This window comes from Bos grunniens, chromosome 10, assembly GCF_055505025.1.
Source record: "Bos grunniens cultivar Pamir isolate PY7600 chromosome 10, Bosgru_T2T1.0, whole genome shotgun sequence".
Lineage (NCBI taxonomy): Eukaryota > Metazoa > Chordata > Mammalia > Artiodactyla > Bovidae > Bos > Bos grunniens.
Window position 1 is genome coordinate 30042355 of NC_141174.1, and position 11728 is coordinate 30054082.

General features: G+C 43.0%; 1 protein-coding gene across 1 annotated transcript; it reads left to right on the forward strand.

Moving 5' to 3' along the window:
• Positions 1–2205: 2205 nt before the first annotated feature.
• On the forward strand, positions 2206–5641 carry CDC50B (cell division cycle 50 P4-ATPase accessory subunit B). The gene has a single exon (XM_086320378.1). The coding sequence runs from the start codon at positions 2439–2441 to the stop codon at positions 3498–3500; it is 1062 nt and encodes a 353-aa protein (XP_086176504.1). The 5' UTR covers positions 2206–2438; the 3' UTR covers positions 3501–5641.
• Positions 5642–11728: the final 6087 nt, after the last annotated feature.

Below are 11728 nucleotides of genomic sequence, written 5' to 3' on the forward strand. Positions count from 1 at the left end.
AAAAAGACAACCCACAGATTGGGAGAAAGTACTTGCAAATGATGTGACTGATAAGGGATTAGTCTCCAAAATTTACAAACAGCTTATGACATTTAATAGCATCAAAACAAACATTCCACTCAAAAAATGGGCAGAAGACCTGAACAGACAGTTCTCTACAGAGGACGTACAGATGGCTGATAGGCACATGAAAAGATGTTCAAAATCACTACTTATTTGAGAAATGCAAATCAAAGCTACAATGCGATATCACCTCACACCAGTTAGAGTGGCTACCGTCAAAAAATCCACAAACCACAAATGCTGGAGAGGGTGTGGAGAGAAGGGAACCCTCCTACACTGTTGGTGGGAATGTAAATTGGTACAGTCACTATGGTGAACAGTATGCACGTTTCTTAAAAACTAAAAATAGAGCCACCATACGACCCTGCAATTCCACTCCTGAGCATGTATCCAGAGAAAAACATGGCCTGAAAAGATACATACACCCCAATATTCATTGCACACTGTTTACAATGACCAAGACATGGAAACAACCTCAATGTCCATCAACAGAGGAATGGATAAAGAAGATGTGGTATATAAATACAGTGGACTATTACTCAGCCATTAAAAAGAATGAAATAAGGCCACTTGCAGCAACACAGATGGATTTAAAGAGTGTCATACTAAGTAAGAGTATCATACTAAGTGAAGTAAGTCAGACAGACAAGGAGAAATATAATATAACATCTTTATATGTGGAATCTAAAAAGAAATGATACAAATGAACTTATAAAACAGAGAGAGACTCACAGAAAACGAACTCATGTTTGCAGTGGGGAAGGGATAGTTAGGGCCTTTGAAAAGGTCATGTACACACTGCTATATTTAAAATGGATAACCAACAAAAACCTATTGTATAGCACACAGAACTCTGCTCAATGTTATGTGCCAGCCTGGATGGGATGGGGTTTGGGAGAGAATGGATACATGTATATGTATGACTGAGTTCCCTTCACTGTTCACCTGAGACTATCACAACATTGTTAATTGGCTATACCCCAGTATAAAATATTTTTGGAGTTAAGAAAAATAAAGAGAAAAGAAAAAATATATATATACAAACGGAAAAAAAAAAAATCCTGTTAATTTAGCAAGTATTTGAACTTTCCAAATTTCAATTGACTCCAGAATGTGATACAGTATTCTAGGTGCAGAATTATAATATAGAAAACATTTAAGTTATTTGCGTTTTATGAGCGGGAACAGAGGCAGAAACACCTCAATACCTAAGAAGGATTTAGCACAAAGTTGAAATGGCCTGACACCTTCTTGTGTATACTGTACCAACCTAGATATAAAAGATGGAACCCCAAGCAATGTTCAGAACTACTTTGGGTTTTCTTTGCACTAAGTCCTACAAATCCTTGTAGTTCACCTCCTTAGGCCAAAAGTCGTAACATCCTTGACTGTGGATAGCAGCTAGGTCTTTGGGGACTTTGGATTAGGCCTTTTTTTTTCCCCAGTCAGGCAAATAATCTGAAAAGAGAAAGAAATTACATGTAGTCCAGTGCATTTTTCTGTTTGTGCGGTTTCTCCACCAGCTAGAGATATTTAAAGGCCCTGAACCTCTTGCATCTTTAATTCTCTTTTTTAAGTGTCATTTTATTTTTAGAGAACTTTTCACTTTTTTTAGTTCTACAGCCAGATTGGGGCACCTAGCTGGAAAATCATTTCCCTTAAAAAAAAAAAAAAATTGCTAGAATTTGAATGCAGGCATGGAATTCCAAACAGATTTACTACAGCGCAATTCTTCGGACATTAACATTTATTGCTGAAAGATAACTGAAAAGGGTCCTTAAATTAACCTACAAAGACAAAAGGCTCTAGAGACACTTGTCCCGCCTTTTAGATAAAAGGGGATTAATTACCTGTAAACTTCAAGGCTCCAGGACGCACGATGCAATCCCTCAGTGGAACTGTGCTAGAAGCTGTAGCTTCTATGATTTCGGGTAAGACTGGCCCAGGCACTCTGGTCACATAGAAAGCGGAAGGGAAAAAGTACCTGAGCAAGGGAGGAGCCACTCAGAGGCAGTCTGGGGCCGCCACTCACCTCGAGGAGGAGGCGCTGGCGTCCGGAACCACCCGGATCGAGAGGACAAGTGAACCTGGGTCCGCCAGGTGAGGGAAGGGAACGCCCGCCCTACTCACCCCACAAGAGGCGGGGCGCGGCTCGCGATTACCCGCAGGGGCGGAGCCGGTCGAGCACCTGGGCCGAGGCGGAACTGAGGGGATCCAGCCACCACCAGAAGAACCTGGTACCAAGACTCACCTGTGCGGGGGCCTGAGGCCGGGCCGGTGCCCCGGGAGTAGCCCCAGGCTCGCCCAGCGCGGAGGGCGAGGCACCCCTCCGGGCCGCAGCACCCGAGCGCCCCTCCGTGGGTCCGCGCGGCGCCATGACCTGGAGCGCCACCGCCCGGGGCGCCCACCAGCCCGACAACACCGCGTTCACGCAGCAGCGCCTCCCCGCCTGGCACCCGCTGCTGTCGGCCAGCATCACGCTGCCGCTCTTCTTCTGCGCCGGCCTGGCCTTCATAGGGCTGGGCCTGGGCCTCTACTACTCCTCCAATGGCATCAAGGAGCTCGCGTATGACTACACCGGCGACTCGGGTACCGGCAACTGCTCGGTGTGCGCCATGGCCGGCCAGGGCCGCGCGCCGCCGCCCCCCTGCTCGTGCGCCTGGTACTTCTCGCTGCCCGAGCTCTTCCAGGGCCCGGTGTACCTCTACTACGAGCTGACGAACTTCTACCAGAACAACCGGCGCTACGGCGTGTCCCGCGACGACTCGCAGCTGAGCGGGCTGCCGAGCTCGCTGCGCCACCCGGTCAACGAGTGCGCCCCCTACCAGTATAGCGCGGCCGGCCTGCCCATCGCGCCCTGCGGCGCCATCGCCAACAGCCTCTTCAACGACTCCTTCTCGCTGTGGCACCAGCGCCAGCCCAACGGGCCCTACGTCGAGGTGCCGCTCGACCGCACCGGCATCGCCTGGTGGACCGATTACCACGTCAAGTTCCGCAACCCGCCGCTGGTGAACGGCAGCCTGGCGCTGGCCTTCCAGGGCACCGCGCCCCCGCCCAACTGGCACCGGCCGGTCTACGAGCTGAGCCCCGACCCCAACAACACCGGCTTCATCAACCAGGACTTCGTGGTGTGGATGCGCACCGCTGCGCTGCCCACGTTCCGCAAGCTGTACGCGCGCATCCGCCAGGGCAACTACTCCGCCGGGCTGCCGCGGGGCGCCTACCGCGTCAACATCACCTATAACTACCCGGTGCGCGCCTTCAACGGCCACAAAAGCCTCATCTTCAGCAGCATCTCGTGGATGGGCGGCAAGAATCCATTCCTGGGCATCGCCTACCTGCTGGTCGGCTCCCTCTGCATCCTCGTGGGCTTTGTCATGCTGGTCGTCTACATTCGCTACCAGGACCAGAACGACGACGAGGAGGAGGACGAGTGATTCCTGCTTTCAAAGTACCCTTTCTGCCCCTTGTCAAAACTCTTGCAAACTTCTCTAGGCTTCTCCCTCTCGACTATCACCCAATTCCAACTTCGCCTCACTTTGCCTCCTATTGTGGATGAGGGGACCAGAGAGAGTGAAATTAACACCTGACCAGGCGCTTCCAGGCTATTTTAGGGTGTTTGAATTGCTAGAGCGAGAAATTCCTGCAAATTTCCCCTATCTCTTTCACGAGTGGACATGTTAGGTTCTTTGAGCGAGGAATGGACTCTTACTCAACCCCCATCTGATGAAGAGACAGTCCTGTAGATGTTAACGAACTCGTTCGAGATCTAACAGCTACTCATTGGCTCCTGGTTCTGATTCTGACTCTGAAGCTAGAGCTTTAATCACTGTAGTACAGTGGTTTTCTTTTCTTGGGGTTGGGGGTAAGTGTAGAGAGTGAAGCCCAGGCATGGAGGAGTGGAGGAGAACATACTGTTTTAAAATGTAGATAGATTAGAAGGCCCCATCCCCAGAAATTCTGACACATTAAGGCTTTGGTGAGACCCTCAAAGCTGTATTTTTAACAAACGCATCTGGAGATTCCTCCTGCATTCCCTCAAGGGAATCAGTGCCCTGAAGCAGGGAGCAAGTAGGATACTGTTTCCCTATTTCCTTATCTGTCTGAGGCTAGGTGTGACTCCATCACTGCCCGTCCCGTTTTTCAGGTGGTCATCTTTTCCCAGGGGCAGTGAGTAATAAGCATAATGTTCCAAGTTTGGTCTCACTCCTCCTTGAACATAGGAAGCTCTCTGTAACATGCAGAGTACGTGAAAACAACTCTTTGGCATAGCAGGTTTGCAAAGCAGGGTTTGTAACAATTCATTTGATATTTTAGTGCAAGAAATTTAATTTTTTTTGGGGGGGGGGCCGGGTACTGTGTAGAAACTTGAAAATGTCAGGTCAGTTTGTACAGTTCAGTGGGAAGGTTTTAACCTTAGAGTCAGATAGCTGGAGGGGACCTTAGAGGGAAAATGTTTTTCCTAAAGTCATATTGTGACTCAGTCTTGTCATCTAAATGATTTTTATGCTTAGTGATTTTTTTATGCTTATGTTCTTCATACCTTTTCCCTTGTGTCTAAAAAAAGTTAATGTTCTCAAATGAACCATGTTTGTTTTTAATAATATGTTGAAGTGAATGCTAAGAAATTAATCTTATGTAAACTAGACTCTTAAAAATTATTTGAACCATTGAGATAATGTTAAACTTTGACTACTCTAAAATCATTTTAATATATTGATATATAAAGTTACTGTAAGATAGTAGAATTTTTAAAAACCCTTTTATGGCAAAAGAACTTTAAAAAAATGAGATCATCTGTACAAGTTTATTTGCTGAAAGCAAACAGTTATTTGGTGTTCTGTCAGAACTCTTAGTGCTTATTCTCTATTATGGCTGCTTTCCAGTTACTACACTTTTTGCTCATGCCAGTGTTCTGGCCTGGAGAATCCCAGGGACGGGGGAGCCTGGTGGGCTGCCGTCTATGGGGTTGCACAGAGTCAGACACGACTGAAGCGACTTAGCAGCAGCAGCATAAGGCAGGGCAATACTTTGAAGTTTTTTGTTTTAATTGAGTCACAGAAATATTGAATTATACTGAATAATTTATATTAATTTTATTTTATTCTTCTGGTTCTTTGAAAAATAATAGACATAGACAGCATCCATGTTCACTGACATCTGTTGGATCTTCTGGAACAGTTGTGACTTAAGAGATTCTGTCCCAGTATTTACATAAACCAAAAAATATTTTATAATCCCAATATGTTGGCTTCCCAACTCCTGAGTGTGACACAATTTTACTGTCAGATTGTGTAGTGTGATTTTAGGCTGTGTATATATGATCATATGTATGTAGAGTAATTTTTATTTATCATGAATTTTTGATCAAGTAGCTGCTGCTTTATAATTTACCACATTTTTTTTACTACTTAGTTGAGAAGAACCATGTATATTACTATCATTTTTACAATACTCATTGCTATATAATTTTAAATGAGTCTACAAAATTAAAGATATTCTGATTAAATCAGTGAATATGGTTCCAGGCCCTCTTCTCTGGGTTTTTGAAAGAGAATAAAGGTTATATTTGTGTTGCCTTTGTTATCACATTTGCTTAATCCTTTTGAACTATGATCTTAAAGCCACAAACGTTAAAAAAGTTACCAGCTACCATCCACTTTGCTCATTTGTTATTAGCAGATTTATACTGCAGCAAGAAAATCATCTTTCAGAATAAAACTCAAATGAACTCAATCTTTCAGTGTTAACTTCCTAACACAGAATTTGAACTTGATGACATCAATATCAACATGTAGTATGAATCAGACAATCCTTGACTGTTGTTTGAATTTAGTAAAATGTGGTCAATTTTTAATAATATTTAGTATTAACTTACTAAAGAATGTGACTGCAGCAATCTTATTTCTCCATTTCTGCATTTTACCCAAATTCTAAATTACAATTATTTATTGGGTATTTTGGACTACAAAACTTCCGAAACTTTAAAAACAAAAAAATGAAACATTTTCCTGCACTGTAGCATTTTGTTTAGTATCTCTGGATTCTAGCTGGGTTTGAATTCTCATGTCGTCTAGTAAATGCTTCCTAGCTAGAGCTGTGTCGTCTGGAATGAGACCGAAAAGTGAACCTCAACAATTGGACTGAAAATGTGCTTTGATCTACTTTGTAAAGTAAACCACAAACAAAAGAGAAACTAATGTGGTTGGCGGGAACTCCCAGTACAGAATAATGTAACAAGAAAGACTTTCCAAGAATCTCCAGAATCAAGTCAACAATTCAAGGACTAGACAGTTGTTTCAAATCAGAGACAGAATAACGGTCTGAGATTTCCTTTAGTAATAAGTACCACTTCACACTGTATAACCACAACCCTTTCTGCATCATGGGATCTGTGCCCTCTTCTTGTCATTGGGGATCTCAAAAGTCTTGAGTAAATTCTCAGAGTTATTGGTAGAGCTGTAATGTAATCAATTCCTTATATGCCCCTGGGTATATCACTTACTGTGTACAAGTAACTGTAATAATAGTAAATGCCCTCTTCCTTTATTTTCATCAGGCATTTCTTTGCACCCTAGATTTTTTCCCACAGATAAAACATAGCTGACTGATTTAGATGACAAAATTGAATTTTTTTAACTTCAGTTTTCCCCCCCCAGGAGAATTTCTCATAATTTCCCTCCAACAAAAGCAGTCACATGAAGTGTCATTAAGAAAGTCATTCAGTGAATCTGACTCAAATATATTAAGTTCCCAGAGAGATTTTACCCGAGAGTAGTATTTTTGTGTAAAGAATTTGCAAAAATTATAAACAGTTGTTGACTCACTGTATACTACCATCCCCCACGGTTTCTTTGATAAGACTACCAACATGTATTCAGGGAAAAATACTTCCCCACTGGTTTGCCACCTGGCATTATAATTCTCACCGTTAGTGGTAATGATGTAAATTAGTTTACCACAGCAAGGTGGCGTTTCTTTCTTTACGCACTTGGCTGAGCAGCTCAGCACAGCACAGTGAAGACCCCGAGGCAGTGAAACCTAGCATAGACTGGGGTTGTGGAGGAATAGGAGAAAAGAAAGAAAAAAAAAAGGTGCAGTTTGGAGCATGAAGCCTGGTGTCCAGAAGGGGGAGACTTGGCTGTATCTGGAACCCACTGCAGAGGGCAGAGCCCACCAGTGACCTCACTGATGACAAACCTTGGAGAAATTCAGCAAGTGGATGGTAGCTCACCTCCTTCTGAACCTCTCAGCTTGTCTTTTTGATGAGTTTTAGTCTGATTTACCTTTTTCCTTAGAAGCAAAAGATAGTACTGTCAAGCACCTCCTCTAATAGGCTTTCTCTCCACATTGAGTTCTTAACTGAATTCCTGTTAAAGTGGCTGAAACCTTACATTACTGATGAAAACTGTAAATGATGTGTCATTAATTATGATACTTTGTTCTTCTAAAAGGCCTTCTGAAAGGCCTTTGTTCAAAAGTCAATGAAAGCAGTGTTCTACAACAAAAGCACAGCCTCTGGATGAGGCAGTCATAGTCATTTCAATGGGGGCACTTGAATATTCTCAAAGGAAGACTTGATGAAGTCTTGCTATGATTTTAATAAGTTAAAGACATACTCCATTTTTGTTAAAGAATCCAAAATGAGAGCTCCATCAGTTCCTACTCATAGTAAATGACAGAATGTTGTTGTTGTTTAGTTGCTAAATCATTTCTGGCTCTTTTGCATGGACTGCAGCCTGCCAGATTCCTTCATCCATGGGATTTCCCAGGCAAGAATACTAGAGTGTGGTGCCATTTCCTTCTCCAGGAGATCTTCCTGATCCAAGGATAGAACCCGCATCTCCTGCATTGCGGGCAGGAACGACCAGAGAATTCTTTACTACTGAGCCACCAGGGAAACCCAAATGACAAAATGTGAAAGTGTTAGTTGTGTCTGACTCTTTGAGACCCCATGGGCTATAGCCCACCAGGCTCCTCTGTCCATGAAATTCTCCAGGCAAGAATACTGGAGAGGGTAGCTATTTCCTTCTCCAGGGGATCTTCCTGACCTAGGGTCGAACCCGGGTCTCCTGCATTGCAGGCAGATTCCTTATCATAGGAGCCACCAGGGAAGCCCAAATGACAGAATAGACAACGCTTTTACTCTTTCCTTTTTGTTTTTACCTACAGGGCTTTAGGGGTGAAGACTTGATATATCAATGTAATTTGTAAGTAACTGAATGATGGTATCTTTCATACCATTAGGAGGCAACCTAGCTCATTTGTTCACTCACTTTCATGAATCTTTAAAAACATTATTGACCATCATATAAGTAAATGGCATAATCTCTACCTCCAATTCTAACTTCTCTCCAAACTCACACATCCAGCTGCCTCTGGGACACGCCTAAATGTCCTACAAATAGCATAAGCTCCACGTGGTCAGCAGGAAACCCACTGACCTTTCTTCCAAACCCATTCTTCCAGGAATAGCCCCAGATGCTGAAAATGACTCATCGATCCCACTCAGTCATCCAAGCCCCAAACCTGAACTGCCTCCTTGGCTCCTCCCTCTGTTTCTTCCCACATCCAGCTAGTTATCAGAGCCTGTTGCTTCTAAATCCCAAATGCATGCTCAATCAGGTCTCTCTCTGTCACTGCCCTGGCCCAGGACTTTGTTATTTTCCATCTGGAAGCTAGAGGAGCCTGCTAATTGGGCTCTAGTTTATTTTCCACATCCTAACCACAAGGAGCTAGCCAAAACACAGATCTCATCACATGACCCTCAACTTCAACTCTCTCACGTCTACACACAGCCTACAGGAGAAAGTCTAAGCTCCTTAGCAGGGCCTACAAGGCCTTCATGGTTGGCCTCGCTCTGAATCTTCATGACTTCTTCCTCCAAGGCTCCACCAAATTCCAGCTATATTGAATGATTTGAAGGGGCCTGAACCCAGCATCTTCTCACGTCTTTACGCATGCTCATCTTGCATGTCCACTTGACCATCAGAATGTGTCTAGTCATCCTCAAGACCCTGCTCAGAGTTTGGGTCATTGTCCTCTGTGAAGTCCTCCACAAGCCCTCTTTGCCCTTCCACTCTCTGCCCTCAGCCTCGTCTTCCCTGTAAGCTTATTCCTTCCTCGCAGCATTTGATGCATTGTCTAGAAATTGCTTATTTGGTTATATACCTCCATATTCAAACTGTTAGTTCTTTGAGCACTGAGGATTTTTTCATCTCATCTGTCTTTATTACTGCCAATGCCAAGCTGAGTGACTAGCCTGTGGTGGGTCTTCAAACATATGTTGAATGATTATTAGGAAACAATTGTGGTTCCATTACTTTACTACCACTGAACAAGGTATTTCTTATGATATCATTAAATGATAGGAAATCACTGAGGAAACAAAGATGACACCCTAAACTTTTGAAAATATTACAGTAAGGAGTGTCATGAAGGCACATATATTTTTAACAGCACCAAAGTTTAAGCTTAGAATTCCCATTTGGATAACTTACATGTGCAGTCGGGTTTTCCTCCATAAACTAATTTGCAGAAATGAATAGCAGATGGGTTACATTAGTTCATTGATAGAAGGGACAGTTACTTTATACTCAAAAGTCCTCAGTGTCCCTCCTATTAAACTGCAATAAGTTAATGGAATGTTTATATTTTTGTGGTGCTTCTTTATAGAGGAGAATTTTTTACTTACTGTAGTATTCTATAATAAAATGTAAATGAACACTGCTTTCCTCTGCCAGATAATTACTCCAGAAACCATTTAAATGAAAATAGCATTTGTAGAGAAACATCCAGAAAGAAAAGCAAAAATAAATGGCATACTAGTGGTCCCACTTGCTGGCTGATGTTTGGTTTATAACATTTGGCACATCTTGATATCTACATAATAGTAGTTTTCAAACCATAAATAATATTTTACAGAGGTCACACCATAGTTATTTAAGTTCAGGGGTTTATTTCCCTGAGCACTAAGTAGCTATGAATGAATTATGTTTAGTCTGATCTGCCTCAGAAGGGCCATAAACCTCCAAGTCATAGCAAACCGTGGAATATTACTTCAATACGTCAGGAAAATTGTACATGTAAAAGAATAATGCATGATAAGGGAAAGGTGTTTTTATTTTTCTAAAGTAATATATGTTACTGGGCAGGAGCTATAAAATTTTGTTATGTTAAACTTTCCTCTGATTCTGGAAAACAAGTTAAGAAACAGTTTTGCCTGGTCAGACCTAAGCCAGCAAAGCAGGCTGTGGAAACAGAGATGGCCTAGGAAAGAGTTTGGCTTTGGTTTTTTCCTTCTGCGAATCCTGCTCTTCAAAAAGATGAAAGCAAGGAAAAGTTGCAAGAATGCAAGAGACGGTTTCGCAAACTTCCCTTTACAATCTGCGTTCTTCTCCTAAGCAAACGTTTTGGATTTCCAAGCAAGTGTTTTTGTAGATACCCAGAAGTATCTACAAGAAGAGAAGGTATAATTCACTTATAAAATTAAATCTACTTAAAATGCTTAAATGAAATTGTTAAGCATTTCCCAGACAACATGCTAAGCAATTTCCTTGGTTTCCTCCTTTAACTTCTATAACAAACCCTAATATCCCCATTGGGCATACGCAGAAACAGAGGTTTGGAAAAATAAAGAAACTAGTCCAGGGTGACGTGGTTGACAGAGACAGCAAGGAGGTCACTGCACTGGTCACTGCAGAAGCGCCCAGCTATTCAAAGTCTGTAGCGATGCCTTCCAGGCAACGTTCTCAATACCTTACCATCGTCCCCGCATTGTAGTCCTCCTGACAGTCCTGTGAATCTGCAGGGCACAGGCAAGGAACCTGAAGCTCAGAGAGGTAAAGTAACTAGCCTAAGGTAGCACAGACAGTAAAGAAGAGCCAGGATTCAAACCAGCTTATCAGACTAAGGATCCACAGTAAGGCCCTCGATTTCTCATCCTCTCTGAATATTAAGAGTAATCTCAGAAGGGAACAAATATAGGTAAGACACTCCTGAAAAAAAGGAACAGGGGGATGTGGGAGTGAGGAGGTAGAAGGGGAATTTCCCTTGACCCACCAGAAATGAAGACTTACTGCAAAGTTTCAGTTATTTAGACAACTGGGTGATTTTAAACAAGAGGGAAGACAACTAGACCGATGGAATGGAAGGGAGAGGGCATCAGAGCATGAAGGAAAGACCAGAAGTGATTATAATTCATGAGACTGGTTACTTCTGAGAAAAGAGGAGACAGAGAGAAAGAAGCAGGGATGAGGAACAGGCAAACAGGGGCATCAGAGGTACTGGTCACATTCTATTTCTTAAACTAGGAAGTGAATACACAGGAGTCCATTTTGCTAACATCATTTAAACTATGCAGGGCTTCCCAGGTGGCCCTAGTGGTAAAGAAATGCAAGAGATGAGGGTTTGATCCCTATGTTGGGAAGATTCCCTGGAGAAGGGAATGGCTACCCCCTCCAGTATTCTTGCCTGGAAAATCCCAAGAGGAGCCTGATGGGCTACAGTCCATGGGGTCGCAGAGTCAGACACAACTGAGCATGCACCCTTAGACTATGCAGATAGCATAGTATTGAAAAAAATAATAACCCAGGGAATACACCCTGTCCTTGTGAAAGGCTTTTGGGGGTGGGGATGGTTCTTATACTGTTAGAACATGATGGTC

Coding starts and splice junctions, on each gene's coding strand:
- CDC50B (XM_086320378.1), top strand. CDS start 2,439: ATGACCTGGAGCGCCACCGCCCGGGGCGCCCACCAGCCCGACAACACC.